General features: G+C 31.4%; 2 protein-coding genes across 2 annotated transcripts; both read left to right on the top strand.

Annotated features, from left to right (window-relative positions):
• The first annotated feature begins 719 nt into the window (after positions 1-719).
• Positions 720-5,176, top strand: LOC11429546 (AT-hook motif nuclear-localized protein 7). Its single transcript, XM_003590338.4, has 6 exons — positions 720-1,298; positions 1,778-1,845; positions 1,986-2,120; positions 3,020-3,181; positions 4,075-4,419; positions 4,881-5,176. Exons 1-5 carry the CDS (start codon positions 899-901, stop codon positions 4,408-4,410), a joined length of 1,101 nt encoding a protein of 366 aa, XP_003590386.2. The 5' UTR covers positions 720-898; the 3' UTR covers positions 4,411-4,419; positions 4,881-5,176.
• Positions 5,177-16,317: 11,141 nt separating this feature from the next.
• Positions 16,318-21,526, top strand: LOC11434581 (glucomannan 4-beta-mannosyltransferase 9). Its single transcript, XM_003590336.4, has 9 exons — positions 16,318-16,990; positions 17,096-17,194; positions 17,609-17,861; positions 18,684-18,794; positions 19,017-19,153; positions 19,285-19,398; positions 19,496-19,695; positions 20,469-20,663; positions 21,023-21,526. The coding sequence occupies exons 1-9, from the start codon at positions 16,691-16,693 to the stop codon at positions 21,183-21,185; spliced, it is 1,572 nt and encodes a 523-aa protein (XP_003590384.2). The 5' UTR covers positions 16,318-16,690; the 3' UTR covers positions 21,186-21,526.
• The last annotated feature ends 3,615 nt before the right edge of the window (positions 21,527-25,141 follow it).

The following is a 25,141-nucleotide window of genomic DNA, read 5'->3' as shown; positions in this document are numbered from 1 at the left end:
TTAGACTATATTGATTGAGTTTAATTTTTATTTACAACGTTGTTCTATCATTTTCTCAAAAAAAAAAAAAAAGTTGTTATATCATAGTATATGCGTGTGATTTTAAATGTGATAAAAATATACTTAAAAAATTTCTTGAGCTAGTTCAATTGACTGACACGTTATATAATAAGGGTTGGAGTTTTAACCTCGAACATCCAATTCTTTTTTTTTTTTCTTTTGAAGAAATCCAATTTATTATTCATTTTAAACGGTTAGTTTTAACCACTATACTATTCGACAAAAAAATACATCCAACAAAATGTTATTAAACATCTTTAATCAATCTCAAATGAAACCATTTTTTATTAGATTTTAAATACCTCTCAATCGAATTTCAGATAACTAAAGTCTTTTTTCCATAAGAATCAAATAATTAATAAAAAATATAATTGTTATTAATCGAGAATATAAAATATCTTTATATTTTGTTTATTGAATAGAATAAATTTTTCTGGTCAAGATTGAATAGAATATTTTACGCCATCATATATGAATTAAATTAAATGCATATAAATATAAAATTAATGTATATACAAATGCAAATAAATATAAAATTAATGTATATACAAATACAAATTAAATATCTTTCAAAAAAAAATAAAAATACAAAAAGTATTTTAGTAAGAATTTGATTTATGCTTTCAAAATTATAAAAAGAGAAAAAGGCTACACTAGCCTCTTCACTACTAACTAGTGCTACTCCTTCTATTCTTTTTTCTCTGTGGCGCCATTTGAATGCTCTTCTCCGTTCAAATCCACTCTTCACGCTTCACTTTTCTCTCATTTCAAGCATTCCATTTATAGGAATAAAAAAAAAACTCACAAAACAAACAAAGCTTTTTATATATAGTTTCACATGGAACAAACCATGCACAACAACAATGTTTCAGTTGGGTCACCACAACAACTAGTAACAACAAACACATTACCTCAAGAAATGAACATGAACATAAGTGTTGGAAACAGTATTGTAACTACTATTGGAACATCAATAGTTGCTTTAGAAGCACCAACAGTCACACCAACAACAACAACACCAGGAAGTTTGGATTTGTTTGGTAAGAAAAAGAGAGGTAGACCAAGAAAATATGATGCTGATGGAAACCTAAATCCAAGTTACAAGAAGATTGTTAAAACAACAACACCAATACTAACATCACCACCAGGATTCACTTTGTCTACAAATGAGTTTGCTTCCAAAAAGGGTCGTGGTAAATCAACTGGGTTTGTTAATTACCAAACCTTTTCTTCTTTTGGTGAGTTTTCTAACTAACGACTTTTGTTTAAAAAAAAAAAAAATCCTTACCCATGTTTTTCTTCTTCTTTTTCTTTACAATGGAATCTTAAAGTTTTGAACTTGTACTCAAAATGTGAAAAAGGCTAGTTTTTGGTTTTTATTTTCATCTTTTGGTTTATAGGGTTTTGGGATTTTAAGATTTTAAGATTTCATCTCTATTCTACTTCTAATTGATTTTTTTTAGCCCTAATAATGTAAATTAGTTATGATTTTCTGTTTTGTATTTAGATTTATTTATTTTTACTTGTAATGGCTAAATTTTTCAGTTAGGGTTCAAGGTCGGTGAAAAAGTTTGAAACTTTACTTTCTGTGTGAATTTGTTTGTTATGATTACAAAAATGTTTTTTCGTTTGTGAAAGAATTAATTTGGGTTTTCTAATATTTTTACTTTGAAAATTAGTTAATTGTTGAGTATTTTTGTGTGTTGTAATTTTGAAGGTGAGGTGTTTCCAAGCACAGCTGCTGTGGATTTTGCACCACATGTAGTCACAGTTTATGCAGGAGAGGTAATGTAATTTTTGATGCATTTTAACAGATCAAGTTGTTGAATTCCTTTTTATGATGTAATAAACTTTTTGTGAAGTTTTAACAGATCTATAGGATTTGGTAAAGTATATAATAAAGATGTTATTTTGTCACTTTGTAGGATGTTGGTGGAAAGATCTTGTCATTTGCACAGAAGAGTCCAAGAGGAATATGCATTCTTTCTGCCAATGGAGCAATCTCTAAAGTTGCACTAGGTCAACCTGGTTCTACTGGTGGTAGCATTTTGACTTATGAGGCATGGATTCTTAAATCTAAACTCAATTGTTCTCTATATTTTTCCCTTTGATTGTTGGTTCAATTTTTTTTGAATTATTCATTGAACAATCTTATGCACTGGTCTATTTATGTCTTCTGCTAAGTATAGATTATGGATATGGCCCATATATGTCAATAGTAGGTACATATTTGCCAGTTAATCTATCTATGTTTGTCTCTATTTGAAGGGTTGGACAAAGTTTCTTTCCTATTTGTTAGCTAAAAATGTTCATTCCATCATGAGATTAGCTCAAGTGTATCAGAACTAATTCTACTAAATGGGAAATTAGTTAGAGTAAATACTCAATTTGGTCCTTGAAATTGTAGATAAGTATCAATCTAGTCTATAATTGCAAAATGTTAATCAAGTTTGTCCCTTTGTCTGAATTTGTTATCAGATGCATCATTAGTCCTGCAATACTAGTCCTGCAATTTCAAGGAACAATTTGGGATATTGATAATGTGAGACTAGATTATAATAGTCCTGCAATTTCAAGGAACAATTTGGTTATTTACTCGATAAGTCAATTCCAAAAAGCAATGCAATGGTAAGGCTTACCATAGACAATGTCCTCTAGCTAGAGAAGTTGTGACTCAAGTATTACAACACTAAAAGGTTATAAGCTTCTTCAAGTAAAGCTTTTCGTCTCTTGGAACATAGAAAAGCATGAAGACATTCTTATAAATTTAGTGCATATTGTTTTGTGGATCATTTATTGGATGCACTATTTATCTGGAAACAAACATCTCTATATGCAAAATTTTCTGTTGTTTTTGTATGTGTCTCCTGTTATTGTTATTACTCTTCTACATTCTAAAAACTGTGATTGATTTTTCTTTTTAAATTCTCAAACATTTTAATACTCCATTTACTTTCAGGGACGGTTTGAGATTCTATCTTTGTCTGGATCTTACACGGCTTCCGACAATAGTGGCATAAGAACTCGAGAGGGTGGATTGAGTGTCTCGCTAGCTGGTCCGGACGGTCGAGTAATCGGAGGTGCTGTTGCTGGTGTTCTTATAGCTGCTGGCCCCATACAAGTATGATATTTTCTTCATTACTTTCTAAAATATTTATGATCTAGTTAGTATCAGATGAAAAATTTTATGGATTAATTTTCATTACAACTTCCCTATAAGATTTGACTGCAAGTTGCAATGAGATGATAATTGCAAGTTGCAACTAGTATAGTGATATTTGAAGTTAGAATTGCATAAACTATCTCAAACAAAAGTATGCTAATAAGAACTAGTTAAAAAAAGTTGCATGATATGTTAGAGTATTTGGGAAATGATTGCATTCATAACACTACGGCTATGTTTGTCAAGGCCAAACAATTAGCTTATAGCGTAAGTTCGTATGATCGACGTACAACTGTTTGGTAATGGTTTTCTCTTAAGCTTATAGCGTTTTTTGAGGTACTACTTCAAATAGTGTTTGAGCTTATAGCACATCATATTCTCTGTCATTTTTTACTTTCATTATCTTAATTGAAAAATAATTAAATATTAATTAAAAGTACATTTTCATGCCATTTTATATTTATCAGTTGGTTCAACGTGTAATTTTACCAATCACTTTATATCCAATTTTCTAGCTTATTCACTATCGGTTAACTTATCTGCTATTCTTTAACTTAACCATCTTCCTCAAGGGTCAAATTTTGTTCCGAGTAAGCAACAACCCACGAGCAAAAAAATATCCCTACAAAACCACGCTTCGCTTGTCACGACCCGTGGATCAAAACTTGCGATTCGTCACTCAAATCACCCACAAATGCCACGCGAATTATTGCTCAAGCTTCGTTAGTCTTTGTTCTTACTTTTTACCAAATAAAGCATATATAGTATTTGATTGAGGCTTAGTCTATCATTTCCATAGCTGAAATAAATATATAAGATTGATAATCTTCTCAACACATTCTTGGTTTCAGATTGTAGTGGGGAGCTTCATGTCAAATGGTAACAACAGCAAGCCTCTTAAAAGGAAGTACCAACGCGAACAAACAGTGGCTTCTCCAACTTCAACTGGTCCAGAAATAGTCACTGCAGCAAGACCTATCTCACAAGCAAATATTCATGGTGAAAACTTTATGATACCTATCATGTCTCATCAGCTTCCTGATCAAATCCAGAGAGAATCTATCAATGTTTCAAGTGATAAACTGAACTTAGATGCCACTCCTGATGATGATACTTGGAACAGTTCTGATGAATATTCAGATCAAAGGACATCCCCTGACATCAATATTTCTTTGCCTGATGAATAGATGGTTTTGGTACTGTTTTCTCTTATGATACGATGTTTCATGTTACCATTTCATGTGAATAATATGACGGCTTTTAGGGTGGGGAGAAGTGTCTCGTTTAGTCTACGATGGACTAATGCTTGAAAATCATTCGATATTCTAACAATGAGTAGAAGCTTATAGTATTACATCTAGTTGGTGTCAGTTTGGCAGAACAAAGAAAACAAAATTAGTGACTCAAACAAAACTTAATTTATATGTTTTCTTTTGTTTTTGTCGAATCAACACTAATTAGTTGACTGTCTCAGCTATAAGAACGTGAAAGACACCGAACTTCTACTTTATGTTTTCGACTTCAGTCATTGTCAAAGTTTTGATCGATTTTCAAGCACCGGTTCACTGCAGACCACATTAAACACTTCTCCATCCAAGCAATTGTTTACATTTTCCCCCCTCATCTTATTGTAACTGTCTTTTTATTCTGATTTCAGGTGATGGAGAGGCTGACATGGTAACAGAATGAAACTAACAGTGGAATTTGTGATGACAACTAGGATATTTGACATAATGTACAGTTGTCAGAAATTAGAAAGGAGTATTATTATGGCCTTACATTAATTTTTTATCTTTACAATTTGTGCTGAAAACTTACAAGTTTTTTCTTCTTGAGTTGGGAGTTAGCTAGGTGCATGGAGTTATCAAAAGACATTTTTAGTTATTCTGTTGGAATTATTTCAGTCAAACTATTTCTATTATTTTTCATTATATTTGAACATTTTGGCCTTTTTATTTGACGAGTGTTGTTCACAACGAATCTAACACGAAACCAAATCTATCAGTTCCTACCGCTGCTGCACCATAAAGTGGCCGTAGAGGATCCAAATCTATCGGTTAAACATTAACATCACAAGTGATATGTTGAACAGTTTTTTATTTTTAATATAATCAAATAGTTGGAATGCAAATATTTTGAAATTAAATTATGACATTTTCTTCGTTGATTTTGGAATTAAGTTCCATTTAATTTCGTTTATGGTAATTTAATTGAAATTAAAACATAATTTTTCTTGTTTTATTAGTTGATTCATTTAGAATATGATTGGAATATTAATTCTTTTTGACAAATTAATTCCGAATTAAAAATATTTAATCTTCCAAGAAGGTAACGGATAACTGTTGTTGAGATCCAAAGAATCTCGCAAGGTTCAAAAACTGAAATCGTATAGTCAAAGTGTGAATCAATTATTATAAGGATAGTCAAATCGTGTCCAGCTTTATGAAATAAGATTATATATTAAAAAAGAAAAACAATTCCCTTCAAAAGAAAAAAAGAAACAATTTGAATTAACTACAATATCAAATGTGGCGTAAAGTACAGATTTTGTAATTTTATTTTTGTCGTTCTCGTGTCTTCGTCCAATTTAACTAGTTTTTGGGGTCCACCACGTTGGGAAATTATTCTATGAGACTCTCGGAGTCAGACTACTTACTTAAAAAGCTTTTGATTTAGGCTCTCTTTATAAAAATAGCGGATAGCTGATAAGTTAGCTGATAGCTTTTAGCTGATAAGTTAACTGAAGTGTTTGGTAAAAGTAGCAGTTCAACTAACTGATAAATGTAAAATAACATAAAGGATATTCTTAATTCATAATAAAAATTATATCATTAATTTTAGTATTTGTAATTTTGTGAACTAATTTTTCTTTAAAAAACATTTTAAATTTATTAATTTAATATATCCTATGTATTATAAATTAAATTAAATTTTATTCACTAAAATTTTATCTTATATTTATTATCATTTAAGTGTTTCTACTTTATAAAGAAAATAACATTTACCTCAAAAACAAAAAAAAAGGTAGCACTAATAGAGTAATATTAATAACAGAGAATAAAGAAAATAACACTTACCTCAAAAAAATAAAAAAAAAGTAACACTAATAGAATAATAGTATTTTGTTTCGTAAAAAAAAACGAAGGTATATATTTAAAAAAAAAAAAAAAAAGGCCAGCTGATATATATACAAAAATTGAAATAAAGGGATAGTAGTCTTTATTACGTAGCTTATTATAAAAATTATAATGGATAAAAATACAATTTAAATGAAATAATAAGGGTAAAATTGGAAGAAAAAGTGAGAAGTTATAAGCTATAAACTCAAACGCTACTTGAAATAGCTTCTGAAAAATAGCTTATAAGCTCGTGAAATAAGCTATAAGCTCATGGTGAAAAAGTATTATCAAATAGAGCTTTTTTTGTCAAACGAGCTTATAAGCTATAAGCTAAAAGCTAAAAGCTATTTTTTTGGATTTTCCAAACAGACCCTTAAAAGATTGTAATTTCGATGGCATAAAACCTATCATGTTCTAACTTCTGATCAATTTTTGTCACCATATCTTAACATCGATTTATTTTAGAGGTTGAACAATTTAAGAAACACATAGAACAATCTCCGTTGCATTATTGGATTCTCAAACAACAGGATTGAAGCACAATTCTCATAACTCATAATAACATTGTTATTTTTACTACTATGGAACAACGACCACTAATATGTCCATCTATCTGTCTACAATTGAATTATATAAAAAGAAATGCTAGCGAGTGTTCTTATGATACCTTTTTAACAATCTTTAAATAGTAAGTTTTTATAAAAATATAAAAATTGATACACTAAATGCATTGGAAACTAAACTGCTGAACTTTACTTATCAACATTTTCTTAATTAAGAATCCTTAAAGAATGGTTTTTGGACACTCAGACTCGGTAGCAAGACTATATATATATATATATATATATATATATATATATGGGACTTGTTAGAACACACCAACTAGTTTTTATGTGTGAGTGTTTTAGCAAGCTACAACTTAAGGTGTATTTAACTACTTTTTAGTTATAACTTGCTAAAACACACCTTCTAAAAAATAAGTGGGTGTATCCTAGCAAATGCCTATAGGAGTTGCTAACACACACCCACTTATTTATTAGAATGTGTGTTTTAGCAATATTCACCTTAAGGTGTATTTAACAACTTTTTAGTTATATCTTTGCTAAAACACACCTTAATAAAAACTAGTGGGTATATCCTAGCAAACCCATATATATATGGATTATGCTAGAAGCCACCCATAAAGGCGTCTTTTAGCAACCCACACCTCAATGTGTGATTTCCATTTTTTAGTTATAACTTTGCTAAAAGACACTTTCATAAAATGTGTCTTATAGCAAAACCATATATATATACTTTTTTTTTGTGTATGTTGCTTTTTAAGTCTCCTAACCTAGCATTCCTTGTGCTTGCTAGGATTCTGTGTTTTAAATAAATTTCATTTTAGCTTCTTCAAAAAAAAAAAAAAAACTCTTACCATAAGTCTTAAGGAGTAATTAAAGTATAGAAATATGTATATGTTTTAGACTAAAATATCCTTATTTATGATTAAATTCACATGTGATAAGTCAAATGTCACAATTTCTTGAATAGTTTTACGATGTGTTTTTCAACAAGGATAAACTTGAAAAAAATATTAAATATACTAAAACATCAAATATTTTGAAATATAGTTGAAGTTCTAAAACATCAGGAAAAAAATGGAGGGAGTGTGTGTGTGTGTGTGTGTACAAACACCTTGTATCAAATATAAACTTCTACAAACAAACCAAAAACACCCTCTACAGAGGGCCCTCGAAACCAATACAGACTAAACACCTGCGCAATAGGAGAAACAAATCTTGTGTCATACCGTTGAAAAACCTCTCCAAACTAACCATCAAACCTACCAAAAACCCATGTACCCGCATCTTAAACAACCACACCGTCTAACATGTATTTGAAAACCCCAACAACAAACTCATAGAAGAAAATCCACAAAAAGCGTAACTTCCACTAGCCACCACAAGCACCACCACCACCAAAACTACCATTAACCACCACAAAACAACCATTAATCCTCACCAAAAACCAACACCAGCCACCACGAGCATCAACACCAAAAATCACCACGAGCACCACCACAAAAGACCCAGTATCAACACCACCATGAAACACCACAAATCAACACAACCAAAAAACAACCTACGAGCTCCTCAACAACCACCACCCCATACCTTCCAAATCACAAACATCTCACCACCACCAAGCCACCACAGCCCCGTCCAACACACACCACACAACTGCAACCACCCACCTTTGGCCGGCTAGTGAACCATTAACCACCACCCTCATAACGACCTCTCACTGGTGCAACAACCACACCACTTAACCACCACCGATCCACCCCATAACCACTACCGAGTCACCACCAATCCACCACAAAAAAAACTTAACCCACCAAAAACTATCTCGAAAACAGCCATAAAAGGAACATATAACACCACTGAAACAAACCATGAAAACCGTACAGAGGAGATGAAGAGACCACCAGAAACCGCCTTGAAAACAACCACAACCGCAAGCTACGATATTGAAAAAATCCAGCCGCCGGCGCAACCATCGGAAAAACAAGAACACACCAAGAACCCATCCTCTCGACGAAATCAACGCCGAGAGAATAGTGACCAGTGGTGATGCGGATGGCTGTTCCATATTCGCACCATCAGCCACCACCGTTTACATTATGAACCAAAAGAATTTGGAAAGAAGGGACAGCGGGGGTAAGAAGTTAGATGGCGGCCGATATAGTGAGAAGAGAGAAAGGATTTTTGGACTTGTGCTAAGAGTTAAAACAACAAAAGATAAAAAACATACGAAGTATATATCATTGTTCTATTTTTTTTCGACCCCTTGAATATTTCAAAAAATATTTTTCATTTGGCATTTGCATATGATTTGCCGTGTTCTATACATCATGCAAATCTTATTGATGGTTGCTCGATAGACACACCATTCAATTCAACTGCTTAGTTCTTAACTTCCAATCAACTTTTTTGTGTGTAAATTCTGATCGGGTGGTAACTCCCGATCGATCTTTTCTAAAATTATGACCGATTTGAGCGGTCCATTGAGCAATCATCAATTTTTTTTTGAATTCAATTTGTATTAGAGAATTTCTTTTTCCATTGTAGTCATTTCCTAAGTCCAAAATTACCAAATTGTCCCCCGTTCAGATTTTATAATGCAAAGTGTATTTGTGATATTTCAGATGAATATTTAAAAAAATCAGAAATAGATGATTAAAAATGTCCAACAATGAATATGACATCATAACCGCGCCCGAGAGTAAAAGGAATTACAATGAATAAAATGAATATGATCGGATATTTTTGAGAATGGTTTGAGTCTAAATGACAATATTGACTTGTAGAAGAACTGTCAATGCTTGGACACAAATCTAATTGAAGTTTCTCATATGATAACAACCGGTTTCAAGTGAGCTTTCTATTACTATAAGGGTGTTCAGTTGTTCAAACCTACGAACTAAACTAAAGTTGTTAATTCAAAGACTTTGAACGGTTGAATCATCATATACAAAAAAGGACATGCTGGCTGTTGTTATAGTCTTGGCTTTGAGATGTTGAGCAATTTTCAACGTGGTTGTAGTGTAGTGTCATTTTGTGCGTGCTACTAAAGCCTCACCAATGCAAAATTGTTAAAGAAGCAAAACACATTCTCAGAATCACACATATACATTTGTACTACTAGCCAGATAAGGTTTAATCATTGCATGAACAATGTTGTGTTTCTATCTTCATTTTGTTTTTTAAGCAACAAAACGAAATTTTGCAAAAATTAATAAATATTGATTACTTGCAAGCAACACATCACATTTTTCTTTTGTTCAAATGCAAAATCATATCTTGTAGCACATGCCATCCGATTAACTATCGCTTGCATGACACATAAATGTTAATAATAACTAGTAGTATGGTCCATTCTTGGTGAAGATTGAAGAATTTGATAAGAAAATGCTTCCATTGTTTGGGGTCTTTAAGTATACTATTTTTTTTACTTGTTCTATGCATTTGAAATTATGTTAATTGTTTGCTAAACTTGACTTTTAATGTTACTTAACTTTCTTTCGTGTGAATATTGTTGTCTTTAAGGTTGATGTTACTGTTTGCATGATTTCTTTGAAACTTCATGAGTTTGATTGACCATGCTTTTGAATTGTTTGCATAGAAAGCTCCAAGTAATTGACCAGAGAGCAGAACTAAAAAGTAAAAGCACACAAATTAATTAGTGGAACTAATACATCTTGCATATTTAAAAATCTCCATCAAGTTCAACCAGGGATTTTTCATATTCTAAAGGTTGTCTCTAAGTTGCTCAAAATGTATATTATAAGCAAACAAAAGCATTGACTATATGAATTTAGAGCATTGATAGGACACTTGTTGTAGACATAATTGGCTGTTACATATAATTTGCATCTTAGTAATAGTCAAGTCTTCCTTTCCTTCTCACATGGAATCTTGATTCTCAATGTGACAAACCAAGAGCAAGATATTATATTTCGGGACGACAAAGAGACTTAGTATTTTTAAGAGCAACGATATTTATACAATCATTTGGTATAACTTTTATGACAACCTTCGTTTTCTCTTTTTTATTAGTAAAAAACAATGGAGAGAGAAAAAAGAATAGAGAGGGTAAGAATATAATGTGAGTATGAGAGAAAGTTGTACAAAAGTTATCATAAAATGGTTGTACAAATACCATTTCTTTTTTTAGTAATAATGTAACCCTAAACACTTCCTATAACGAGTCTAAGATTTTGCCTACATTGTTTGTACAACTTGGAATTTGGATTTGAAGCAATGACTCCGCCACACAATTTTTTTTATCTCAATTGTCTGATTTCAAACTAACAATCAAATTCGTCTAAAACTGATTTTGTTATTGTACAATCTACACCGTTTAATTTCAAGTTAACAACCGAGATTGTTTGGTGTGTAAAAACGTGTTTTTTTCATCTACAGAGAATCCAGATCCATACACTTGGACTAGAATTAGCTGCTCAAACCCCATTACAAATTTAAATTGATCATAATACTATAAGCTTAAGCATAACCAAATAAATCAAAATTGGTCATAATACTATAAACTTAAGTATCATCAAATGAATCAAATTAGAACATCCAAAAATTACATTTGATCGTAGTCCACAAGAATTATTAGAAAAAAATCTTAACATATAGCCCAATAACTAAGACCACAGACATTATGCACACAGTTGACGTAGCAACCAAAACAAAGCAAAAGAGTACAACATCAAACAAACTTGATAAAGCAAAATTCACATAAACGCAATTGTTTCTTTTGTCATTGGCCTATTGCAAATCAATTTTAGTAGTAATTCCTTAATATTCCTTCACTTCAATCAGATCCAAAATTGATATATGTGTGAAGTCAACAAACCTCAGATCCATTTCCCCTCAACAGTTTTATGAAATCATAACAATTGGTCAAATGACTCAAGTTGTTCATCATATATATGTTCCAGGAGGGCAATTGTTGCTTAAAGACAAGAGAAGAATGATTAATTTCAGATGTGAAATTATATGGTGAAGAGTTATTTTAGAGATATATATCATGGGTAAATCTGACAGAATACTCGATACACATTATTTTTCTCAACCTTCTTCAATGATTACAGTGATTTTTTGGTAGAGCCAAAAATAAAAAAGGGAAGAATCTACCTATAGTAGTACTATGAAAATGTAAACTTCCTATGAATGAGCCAAAAAACTATATCTAACAGTTTTACATAAACTTTTTTGTAATTAAGTTATAACTGATAACCATAATTTTGAATGCGAATCTTGAGGTAGCAATGTCTACCGATAGATTTAACCAAAGTCAATAATGATTCAAACAAGGCAACAATTTACTATGGAGTATAAGACAATAAGACAAAGACATACAAGCCAGTGCTTTTGATGTAATAATTCAAACGTGGATACATCTTTTAGGTACATGTGTTTTTTGTGCATTTTTAGTATCATGTTTTATAAATTATGGGAAAAAAATAGAAAGATCGATCATTCTTATTTTTGCTAAACAATCGGTACAAGTTAGTTCTTGAAAAGAAGAGAAGACGACGACATGTTGACAACCTTAATATAGGAATCAAGAGTAAGTTTTGTGGAAGTAAGAGGGAAGGTGCAATGTCTAGTCCAATTGAAATAAAAATACACACGCTTTGCAAAGTACCAACCACATATCTTTTTTTTTTTTTTGAGAGAAGAGAAACAAAAATGATGTCGAACACCGAACACAAACATATGAACAACATATGAACACTGACATCAATAATAATTTGAAAAAATAATATAATTTAGTGTAATTATATGAGTCAGTGTTGTGTCAAACACCAACGCATGTCTGGCACCAAGACCCACATAATTCAAGGAGTGTATGATACAAGTGGTAAATATTATATAAGCTGTGGTCGTTACTCATTAGTATTAGAGGAGTGTTATTTGAACAACCAATTTGGTGACAACTTATTTGACAACCATATTTTACAAAGAAAAAAGTGGTATTGACACAGAAACTATAGCAATAGAGAGATAAAGTAAAAAGTAACGTGAGTATGAGAGAGAAAATTGTTGCAAAAGTTGTTACTAAGTGGATGTTCAAATATCATTTCTCTTAGTATTATCAGCCCACAAGCCAACTTTTGATACAAAACTTTTTGACAACAAAGTTAAAATAAGGGTTATGCTAACTGGTGCCTCTGGGCACCGATTAATGATAAAAAAGGAAGTTATTATCAAATAAAAGAAACTTTTTTTAATTTTTTATAAATTAATTACACAATTTTCATTGGAATAACTACTATTAAATTTCTTTTTCTAGTATACTTAACCAATACTCAGAGAATCAGTTATCGTTTTCCTTGTAATTGAGTTTACTATAAATGCTTGCATTGCACGGTCGGTTTTGTTATTATTACTAGGATGTGATTTTCTTTCTTTAACACTCAAAATATAGAGCTTTGAAATTAATTTGAAAGGCTGATGATTGAATCATTGAGTTCATCAATGATTTTATTTAAAAGAATTAATAGAGTATAAGTTAGAGAAGTGGGAGTCTCACTTAACCTGAATATGAAAACGAAAGTTAAAACAGTACCTTCAACCAATCAGTTGTTGAGTGACTCTTGTTTGGTTTATGTGACACCCTAATTAGAAAGTTAGACCTAAATTCGTACGCATGTTTGTTTTGCATTATAGCTAAATCAACTACCGGCTATTTGATTGGCTGTTAGGACTAGGACATAAAACTAAAATGCTAATAATTCCAAGGATAAACTTTTATGTTTATATTAATTTGTATCAATTATGCCATAATGAACAAACACAAAGTAAGTCAGAGTGGTTACAAGTTCAATGTGTAACGCTTGTGTATAAAGAAAATTCGATTGAGAGGGATAATACATAATTTATGCACAATAGATTTCACACGAAGATTAATTTATTGCAAACCGACAGTGGATATTTTATATTAATAATCTGGTTATAAAAAATGCTATAATGAGCAAAGTGAAATGCATAAAATACAACTTATAAAAAAGCAATGTGAAGTCCATATATATCTTAACTCAACTGATAAAAACGTCGAAATTGTTAAGTTGAATGCTATGATTTTTCTTTGAACCTTGACAGTTCCACTTATGTGTGTGAATTTTCTATGACCATTATCATTTCGTCTATCTAAAAAAACAATGTATTAGTTTGCATCTCTCATCATCTTTTTCATGGTTGTGTTGATACCAATGATGAACGCCTTGAGTCCTTTCATTTATTGTTTCCCGTCATGGTAATTGGTAAATGATGAAAGCACCAATGTAAAGATAAGAAATTATACAAAAGCAAATGTGGAAATCTCAATAATTGATGAGCACAGAGAAAAAATGCTGAAAATATTCAAGTATTGATAACAATCCAACAAAACAATGAAAAAAAATACTGAAAATAAGCTAGTTCTTGTAATCTTGAGTGTTATCGAATTCTGCACACAATGATTGAAACCTCAGTTTGCTGTTTGTACTGATATAGAGAATATTTACGGTTAGGTATTTTCTCCCTGGGGCCTCTCTCTCAAGTTTTTTGATGCTTGGATCATTCAATATTTGTCCTAGAACAATTCCAATTTTTCCCTTTCCCCCAACAATCATATTTGTCCAACTCACCTGTTTGTCTGTATTCATAACAGATAACTATGTACTGCATTGGTTTTTGAATCCGTGTAAAAAAGAGATTTTACATCACTTACATAGATATACGATAACGAAATGATGTGAATTTTTTTTTTACATCAACTAATGTGACTAAACCGGTGTAAAATATACAGTCAACCATAGTCATATTTTACCACATTTTTTCTATATTGATTGCTACAATTAAAAAGGACAAACTAAGTAGCTAAATATATAAATATTAGAAATATTATTTTTTGAGGAAAAATATTAGAAATATATAAATTGGTATATACCATTTAATATTAGTTTTTTAATAAAGGGGTAATTTGGTACTTTCATATATTAGTTTAACAATACCTACATTTTCTCTTACCTATTTCCGGTGGCGGTTTCACCGCCCAGTAACCCCGAGCACACGCATGAGGTCCGGCCTAATTTTTTTGCAATTTATTATGTAAATTCATATGAATTTCTTATATAAACTCCTATAAATTGAACAATTTTTTTAGATTTTTTGATTATTTGCTTGCAATTTCTCATGTAAACCCATATAAATGTGTTGCAAATTTCCCAGACTTTATAATAATCATGGCTCCACCATTGCCTATTTCTATCTTCACAACTCCTCCTCCAAACAAAAAACACCTCATGTAAAAAGAATGTTTACATTGTCTAAACTACCTTTGGTTGGAACTTCCTTCAACAAAATAAAACTTATTATAATGTTAAATGAGAAATGTTAACCGGTGCCCCGGGATACCGGTTAAGGGATTAAATGTACTAAATACTCCCTCCGTCCCAAATTGTATGACGTTTTGGACATTTCACACATATTAAGAAATGTAATTAATATTGTGTGGGAAATAGATATTATGAGTTGTTTTACAAAATTATCCTCAATAAATGATATGAGAAAGATAAATGAAGGAATTGAAAGAAGAGAGAGTAATAAATAGTTAAGGATATAATAGGAAAAGTAACATTAATTTTTTATTGGTATTGTAAAGCGACATATAATTTGGGACAAATATTTTTTCTAAAGTGACATACAATTTGGGATGGAGGGAGTATTACATTGTAATTTGTACTATTAACTTCTCGAAAGCATAAAAAAAATATTATTTTCACTTTAAAACTTTCTTTTTTAGTTTCATTAACCCGTGCCCGGGAGCATCAGTTAAGATGATCCATGTTAAATTCTAAATTGGTTGAAGACTACGAAATTATATGATTAAATAGCCTAAATAAATATAATTAAGATTACATTGTTATAGATGTGATAGATAAATATAATTATAATTTTTTTTTTTTCGTCTGAGTTTGAACCCCGGACCTGACATATTTTATGCATCGTTCATATCAACTGAGCTAAGCTCACGAGGACAAATATAATTATGATTAAATAGCCTAATCAAATCTTATATTTGATAGGAAAATATTTGGTGGACACTCTATCGGATGTATACACTTAGAGAGAGAGGTATGAGAGTATTGTGATAGATTTGATAAATTGATGTTGTAATAAAAGAATATACAAAAAAAATGAATTGTTGAATATGTTTTTGGTTACAAATTACAAGGTGCGTATTGTTATATTTGATATCACAGAGGAAATACCAATACTTTTTAGCATAGAAAATTAAAGATACCAATACAAATGTGTTTTAAAAAATAAAACACCTTTGGTCATTCTATTCTATATAACCATCATGCTCACTAATATGATTGCAACAGTTGGGGGGGGGGGGGGGGGGTTTATGAGGCAGTGATAGTTCAACTAAATCCACTATAAAAAGCAAACAACGCTTTAATAGAGAGAATACAGAGAGAAAAAAACAGAGCATTCTTATTTCTCACAATCACAGTGCCATAGCTCTTACAGAAACTGAAACCCGCAAGCACTCTCTCTCTCTCCTTTCAATTTTCCAACCATTTACCTGCTTTGCATTGTCATTGTTCTGTTCTGTCTCTCTTTTCTTTTTCATTAAGGAACCATAACATGCTTAGATCTTCAAGCATATCAACGTTTTGTTAATTTTTCTACCTCTTTCACAGTTTCTTTTCTGCATGACCCTGGAAACAAAAACAAGTTTTTCTCCTTTTCTTTAAGTAAAGTTGGTTAAATTTATTCAAAAAAACATTTGAAGTAAAAAAATGTATGCTTTTCAAGGAGCAAGGAATGGACTTGGTTTACAACACGAGTTTCTTTGGAGACAAATCAGAGAGCCATTGATCGTGCCATTGCTGAGAGTTGCAGTGTTTGTTTGCCTAGGCATGTCGTTGATGATGTTGGTTGAGAGAGTTTACATGGGAATTGTGATTTCTTATGTGAAGTTGTTTGGTAGAAAACCAGAGAAACGTTATAAATGGGAGACTATTAAGGATGATGTTGAGTTGGGAAACTCTAATTACCCTATGGTTCTTGTTCAAGTTCCAATGTATAATGAAAGAGAGGTGAATTTTCAATATTGATTTTTTTCCATTTTAATGTAATTTGTGAACTTTTTAAAGCATAACTTTTTCTCTTTGAAATTGACATATAAATTGTTCAAAATGCAGGTTTATCAGTTATCAATTGGTGCTGCATGTGGACTCTCATGGCCTTCTGATAGGATCATCATACAAATTCTTGATGATTCAACTGATCCTACAATTAAGGTATCTATGCTACAAAACTAATGAGAACTTTTGTCACCTTAATTTTTTTTCTTCCATTTTGGTTCTCTTGTTACTTGTTAGACACTTCAGTCATTTATATCGGTTTTTCATTTCCGTCCATCAAATATTTCCTAAAATGTAGAATAATCGAGTAACGTTTATGCCACTAAAAAAAGTTGAATTAGAAACGTAAAAATTCAAGGAAGAAAAAAAAAATGAAATTCATCTTTAATTTGGTCAAGTATCATTGACGCTAACATTGGAGACGAAAATCATTTTTTCCATCTCTAATTCAAGCTTTTTAAGGAGTGTTAATAATTATTAATAGCAAGTCAATGGACTAATGATAGGGTTAAGTTTGTATTAAAAGGTGATTGTGAATGATTGTGGCAAATGAACAAACAAAAAATGCAGGAGTTGGTACAAGTAGAATGCCGTAGATGGAGAAGCAAAGGTGTGAATATAAAGTATGAAGTTAGGGACAATAGAAATGGTTACAAAGCAGGTGCATTAAAGGAGGGAATGAAACATAGCTATGTGAAACAATGTGATTATGTTGCTATCTTTGATGCTGATTTTCAACCAGAACCTGATTTTCTTTGGCGAACCATCCCTTTCCTTGTTAATAATCCTGATATTGGTCTTGTTCAGGCTCGCTGGAAGTTTGGTAATTTCCTTTTCTTCTCCTTCTTATAATCACATTAACTTCTTTTATTTATCTTTTAGGGTCATGCTAACTTGTGCCCTAAAGAGCCGCAAAACAATAAAATCAAACTGTCGGTAGATTTTGTTTATTTTGAGAATGTTAGATTTTGGCCGTGGCTGAAGTAAGTCCCACTTAGTACTTGAATGGCTTTCTTATTTAGCCACGTATGCTTCTTTTATGATCTTCAAAGAAGTCTAGTGTTATTTTCTTCCTTTGGTTGGTTTCTTTTGTGTGCATAAAAAGTAACATGGAAAAGGTGGAAAATGCTACTTAAAAGAGTGCATATTTGATTTGGATACAGTCTGTCATGAGAAGTCATCGTCATGACTGCATTGAGTATTATGGATGCTAAGACTTCATTTATGGCTGCATTGAGTTGGTTTCTGCGGCAAACGTCCGCAATATCCAGGGGTTGAGGTTCAAACCTCGGACTTCTCACTTATTCACTTTTAGATGAATTTCCAACTACTAGGATGATATAGTGCATATAGACTAACTTAATTTTTTTTCATCATCACATTAATTAGGAAACACATTGAAGAAGAGACTAATCTCCTACTATTACATTATCAGCTGCATGTGCAATTTTAATTTAATAGTGGACCCTATTTTCCAGTAACTGTTTATGTATCTATTAGTAATGAACTGATTAATTAATATTTGTACTATCCTGCAAAATAATTCCTAATCAGTATAAGATAAACTATATAGCAATTAATTTGCATCGAAGCAAGGTTGTTGAATTAATTAATTAACGATGTGTGATTTTCCCTTTGTTTTTAGTGAATGCGGATGAATGTTTAATGACAAGGATGCAAGAGATGTCACTCAATTATCATTTTACAGTTGAACAAGAAGTTGGATCTTCCTCTTACGCCTTCTTTGGCTTCAACGGTAAAACCCCTAATCTAATCTCATCGCATGGCTAAAACAGTTTCATCCATTTTCCTTCTGAATTGTGATTATAGTCATAGTTATGGTTACATACGCTGCAAGCTTTGATACTACGATAATACAAACAAATGTGGCTGATATGCGGCCACAATTATAGCTGTGATGTCATTGTAGAAACCATTAATTACGATGTTTTTTATATAAATTATGTGCATGACACAGGGACTGCGGGTGTATGGAGAATTTCGGCGTTGAATGAAGCTGGTGGGTGGAAAGATAGAACCACCGTCGAAGACATGGATTTGGCTGTACGTGCCAGTCTCAAAGGATGGAAATTCTTATACCTCTCCGATTTGCAGGTTCGATTTTCTTAATTCATTCTCAAAATTAGTCTTATCTCTTAATCACATGTTACCAAAATTTAATGTGAGAAGAAGAGTGTTACATTACATTGGTTCCATATTAACATATGGTGTGAATTGGTCTATAGGTTAAAAACGAATTGCCAAGTACATTAAAAGCCTTTAGGTACCAACAACATCGATGGTCATGTGGACCAGCCAATCTTTTCAGAAAAATGGTAATGGAGATTGTCACAAACAAGGTAAGGTTGATTTGATCCCTTCAATACATTAGTCAAGTTATAATTTAATACTATGATCTAAATTCAGGTGTTTGTATATATAATCTGATCATTGCAGAAAGTGTCTTTGTGGAAGAAGATATATGTTGTTTACAGTTTTTTCTTTGTTCGGAAGATTGTGGCCCACATCAACACATTTGTTTTCTATTGCATTGTGTTACCTGCAACTGTTATGGTACCTGAGGTTGTGGTCCCTAAATGGGGAGCTGTTTATATCCCTTCCATCATCACCCTTTTAAATGCTGTTGGAACTCCAAGGTATTTTTTTTATTTTTTTAACTCAACTCTACCTTAAGCACGGACACTCCTCTGATTAGGCGTGTCCCGGTATCGAACACGTGTAGTGTCTGACACGACACTTATAATTACATTTAATTATGTGATTTTTTTTAAATTATTATTTGTGTTGGTATCCGTGTCGTGTCCGATGTCCGTGTCCATATCCGTGCTTCAGACCATATCTAATGGTTGATTGTAAGACTAAAAAATGTTCATTAATTCACGTTTATGTAATCTCCCTTATGTAAATAGCATTGTTTATCTCTTAGGGAAAAAAGCACATGCCACTTAATAAATAAATAAATAACTGCTGCTTAATTGTCTCATTGGTTTTAAAAAGCAGGGCCAGCCTAACCTTTAGACATGTATATATAGTATCTAATACTAATTTATGTTAAAAAAGATGTATATCTTAAGGTAAATTATATGGTACACCTAATAATTTGAGTGTATTGGTACACTAAATCCGACGTCTAATTTTAGTTAAAGATTGTGAGTGTGAATCCATGAAGCTTCATATTCTTCTTTCAATGCTTTTTCTTCTTCCTTATTTACATTGTAAGGTTAATTTGGTTAGAATTTATATAAGGTCACACGTTAACATTTGCTTTAGGCCTACAAATATGTCCGGCCGATCCTAGTAATAAACAGTTTCATGGGAGATGCTCTAACGATCGAATTTCACAAACAAAAGTATAGCTTATATTATTCATAGAGTTTGATTGATTAATTACAATAAACTTGTTTTGCAGGTCATTCCATTTACTTGTCTTTTGGATTTTATTCGAGAATACCATGTCTCTTCATCGAACAAAGGCAACGATTATTGGTCTACTAGAGGCTAGTAGAGTGAATGAATGGATTGTCACTGAAAAACTTGGAGATGCTTTCAAGGGTAAAGCTAGTGGTAAAGGACTCAAAAAGCTTCGATTTAGGATTGGAGACAGGTATAAAATACATAAAATGTTACTCTATTTAGTCTTATATATAAGTAAAAAAGAATATTTGCTTTATCATATAACTTTTATCTTATATTCAATACTAGAGTATTTCATATAGCATTCAATAATTCTCTTTTGGGTCTTGCTAACAAGTGCCCTAAGGGCAATGGTTAAGAAATTTACAATTAGAAATTTTGTCTTGGAAATATAAGATGTTACTTTTGATAAAGTAATGATTACACAACTTTTTCATGAAAATTTACTTATTTTAGATGCTTAACCATTGCCCTCTTTTTAGTGATGCATAAGCAGTCACAAAAAAATTACTTACCTATTTGTTGTATTTGTGTTCAATGATTAATTAGGATTCACATGTTAGAACTTGTTGTTGGATTCTACCTCCTCTTATGTGGCTGCTATGATCTTATGTATGGGAAAAATCACTTCTTCATATTCCTATACATCCAAGCGTTTGCTTTCTTCATCATGGCATTTGGATATGTTGGCACTTTTGTTCCCAACTCCTAGAAGAACTTGGCATTGGCAATACTTCATTCAACAGTTTCAATTTTTATGAATTCAACAATTTATATCTACATATTGGAATATAATATAATGTTCATTACTCACAGCGTGATCTGCTACATAAAAAAAGAGTGTGAATATTCAACCAAAATAGATGAAGAAATTACGTAAGTATATAGATCAACTCAGTAGTCTACAGCAACATTTGATTGGAAGATTGTTTCTAAAATTTTGTAGTTTTTTTTTTTAAAATACTTTAGATTCTTTTGCCTATTTACATTGTATTTGCTTGAGGAAATAAGCTGCTTCAATAATGGAATAGATTTACAAAGTTTTCTTTTGAATCTTCTTTTTACATGTCCTTTTTTATGAGTAGGAATCGAGCTCAGTATTTTGAAATTTAGAACATCCATACACCGTGCATTAACCACTTGCGTCAGATCTTTGTTTTTTTACATATTTGTTTCTATGTATATTATTTAAAATTATATGAATATTACGGTATGGTGCATGACACTCATACCCAAGGTTGTAAATAACGGTCAAGGTCGTTGTTGCATTAAAGATTTTGCGATTTCAGTTGTTATAGATGTTGCATTACAGATTGTTATTGTCGCGGTGTAAATTAATCACAACATTGCACAAATTTTATTAAACTTATTTATACTAACATATAATGTGAAAAAACTTAATTTCTCATTGTTTTTTCATAAGTTAATAACTATAACTCTTTATAATTTTGTAATGAATTTGTTCTTCTTAAAATCAAACTAACCACTGATAAATTCAGATTTTAATGTTTTTAGAAGAGACATGGACATACAAAATTAAATTAGACATTAAATTTGTTCCCCACCACTTGGCGCAACCGAAACTGTGTTTTGTCATGGTGTAATGGTGTTTTGACATGATAGTTTTTATGATTTTTGTTCACTATATTAAAACGGTGAAAAACGGTATCAGACACGTACTAATATTTAATATATAAAACCTTAAAATACCAAGGTAAAATTCACGGGACGATCTTAGTTATTTTCAAAGTTCAACTCTTTTATTTTCAAGCTTGACATTATCAATATATACCATGCTCTAACTTGTACGAAGCTATTGAAGAATGATACAAACAAGATCGAATCAAGTTTACTTGAAGATAGACAAGAGGAACACCATAGACTGCATAGACTGCATTGACTTGCAATGCAAGGTATCGTTACTCTAGAGCTTTTTGTAACCAAATTTCAGTTGTAAGTAATTCCATAAATTCTAGGAAGTGTTAATTATGCTATTGTTTATTAGCTTAGTGTGATTTATCATTGAAATAGTGTAAATACTTGCAAGGATGCAACTTCACATTGAGTGAGAAAACAATAAAGTTTTCTGAGATTTTATTTATCATTCATTTTCTTTGATATCTTTCGATCTTTGATTCTCTCAACTAATGTTATTTCTTTTTGTGGCTAGCTTAGTGATTTGGAGAGTGGTAGATAGGTTCATTCTGAAATAGAAGGAGAAGAAGAAAGTGGAAGGACAGAGACGAAACAAATGAACCAAGGAAATTTTTTTGGGAGAAAAACTTTTTCCAATATTTCAATTTAAAATATTATTTTAATAATAAAATGTTTCTTTCGAACACCTTGTACTGAAGAGAGTGTCCTTTAGTCGTAATATATTCATTTTGGCTTGTTAAAAAAAATATAATTGAATTAATAAAAAATTAATAGTGCATAGTTATTAAACAATGTCACATAATCATTGACTTGGATATGTCATCAAAATTGTCGCCAAAATTGAGTAAGGGATACAAAATTAGGAAGAAAAAAAAAAAGAGGATCTAAAAGTTGAGTTTTAAAATAGAGGTGCAAAAACTTAAAAAAAAATGAAAATAAAGATATAAAAAATACATTTAAACCTATAAATTTTTGTTTATCAATTCCTTAAGAAAATTTCTCAGTCATACCTCCAAAAGCACATGGGCGTACGAGGATCTTGCTTCTATTGATACCTTGACCAAATTAAATACATTATAAATTTAAATAATATTATGATTAATATCTGTATTCACAGTTGGCATTCAAAAAAAAAAAATTGTATTCGCACAAATGTTAATCGTATTGGTATATTTAAACAACAATTTGGCCTCGTGCTCCTTCTACTATTCCAAAATAAGCTACATGGAGCACCACACGATACATGCATAAACCTTAGTACTAGAATAAAAACACGTGCATGCATTTAATCCATTGAAGAAAAAACTCAAGTTGATTGACAATTGCAACTTTGGCTTCACATCCCACATGCAGTAGGTCCTACAAAATATATATACACACCAATAGATTGAATAGTAAAAACATACTGTTTTCTGAGGGGACCAGAAACACACTCGTACCACTGCAAAAAAAGAGAGTAAAGATGATTGGATACATTTGTTAATTAACAAAAGTTTACATTAACGTTAAATATCTATAAACTCAAATTTTCTTTCTTAACTTGAACCAAATTAATACAGCCACAGTAACAAGAATTCTAAGAGAATTATTTACACTAGTACAAAAAACACTTTTTAGTAATAGTGCTGCTTAAGTAATTATTGAGGGTCTAGATGATCTTGCTCAACATGCAATATGAAAATCCACCATCGCGTCTACTCGACACCGACGCAACGATCAATTCAATCGTTCTACACTTGCTACTCGGTTTTGGAGACAAATTTCAACGATCTTGGCAGTTTCTTCCATATCCGAAGGTAACATAACACCACGAGTTTCACCCTCTTTCATAATAAATAAAATTTAACAAAGTTTCGAACTCACTATCTTCTTTAACTTATCTTTCTCCGCCTTCACTCTCCATTTCGCATAACAAATCCAACCCTCTCTGAAAATACCCTTTTCTGAATTTATATTTTTTATTAAATTGTTTGTGACATTGGGTATGAAAATGATATGTTTCTTCAATTTGGAGAGAATTCTTGTGGATTTGGTGATTTCAGAAGTTGAGTATTTGTTTTGGCTAGGTGATATTTGAAGTTGAAGGGCACGTTTTGTGTTTGTATCATCCTAAGCTATGAAGTGTTTTTCTTAGTCATTAAGAATGCCATGAATCTAAGTAGTGGCACCTCCTAAACATTACACCAGCACCGTCTTGTGTTTCTTAGCATAGAAGATGAGTTGTTTTTCAAGCCTATATAAATTAATGTGAGTGAAAATAGTTTTCTATTGGGCTACTAATTAAGGCTATTTTTGCGGGGCATTGCAACCTAAGCCAGAGGAAGCGACCTGATAGGTGAGATAATATATGAGGCGAGAGTCGAGAGATAGTTAATTTCATAGTTTTCATGTGTAATGGATTTATCCATATATGTGTAAAATATTTTCATCTTTGCATCTTTATTTGCTGCTATCCTGTGATGTAATAATGTGATAATGGAGAGGCTGTACTGTGATGCATGTTTTAGTGCTAAGAAAGTCCCTTATCTTTTCAAGTAATTAATTACCCGATTTAAGAAGTCATTTTCTATGTCTGTTAAAAACCGACTTAACAACTAAAAACTTCTTATGACGGCTACTATTAACACGGTGCGCAATGACTTAGGAAGCCTTTTTCACCCGACTTAAAAAGGGTTTTTTCCACTATTGTTAAGGAGTTCCTTAAATAAAAATTTGTCTTAGAAATATAAGGGTAACATTCTCAAATTAATAAATGCATCATTTTCTATGTAAAAATTAATAAATGCATCATTTTCCACTACTTGTTACTTTTTTTTATTCTTTCAAAGCATTTAATTTCCCTCCAAAGTTCTAAAAGAGAAAAACCTTAAACAATGTCATCAGAACCCTTGTAAACATTTTTCAAAAACTTATTTCAAAAACTAATAGCTAGAAAAAGCAAAGTTATGGAAGAAAATTAGTGACGGAAAAAATAACTTCCCTCACAAATTCTTTGATCGTAAAATTTAGTGA

The sequence above is a fragment of the Medicago truncatula genome, chromosome 1 (assembly GCF_003473485.1).
Source record: "Medicago truncatula cultivar Jemalong A17 chromosome 1, MtrunA17r5.0-ANR, whole genome shotgun sequence".
Taxonomy (NCBI): domain Eukaryota; kingdom Viridiplantae; phylum Streptophyta; class Magnoliopsida; order Fabales; family Fabaceae; genus Medicago; species Medicago truncatula.
The sequence above is the reverse complement of the archived record's forward strand: the minus strand, read 5'-3'. Positions and strand labels throughout refer to the sequence as shown.

Bases quoted from the DNA above. Each gene is read 5' to 3' on its own strand.
- LOC11429546 (XM_003590338.4), top strand. From the start codon at position 899: ATGGAACAAACCATGCACAACAACAATGTTTCAGTTGGGTCACCACAA. The intron at 1,299-1,777 runs GTGAGTTTTCTA...GTAATTTTGAAG, and splicing joins CCAAACCTTTTCTTCTTTTG to GTGAGGTGTTTCCAAGCACA. The intron at 2,121-3,019 runs GCATGGATTCTT...ATTTACTTTCAG, and splicing joins GTAGCATTTTGACTTATGAG to GGACGGTTTGAGATTCTATC.
- LOC11434581 (XM_003590336.4), top strand. From the start codon at position 16,691: ATGTATGCTTTTCAAGGAGCAAGGAATGGACTTGGTTTACAACACGAG. The intron at 16,991-17,095 runs GTGAATTTTCAA...TTCAAAATGCAG, and splicing joins CAATGTATAATGAAAGAGAG to GTTTATCAGTTATCAATTGG. The intron at 19,154-19,284 runs GTTCGATTTTCT...ATTGGTCTATAG, and splicing joins TATACCTCTCCGATTTGCAG to GTTAAAAACGAATTGCCAAG.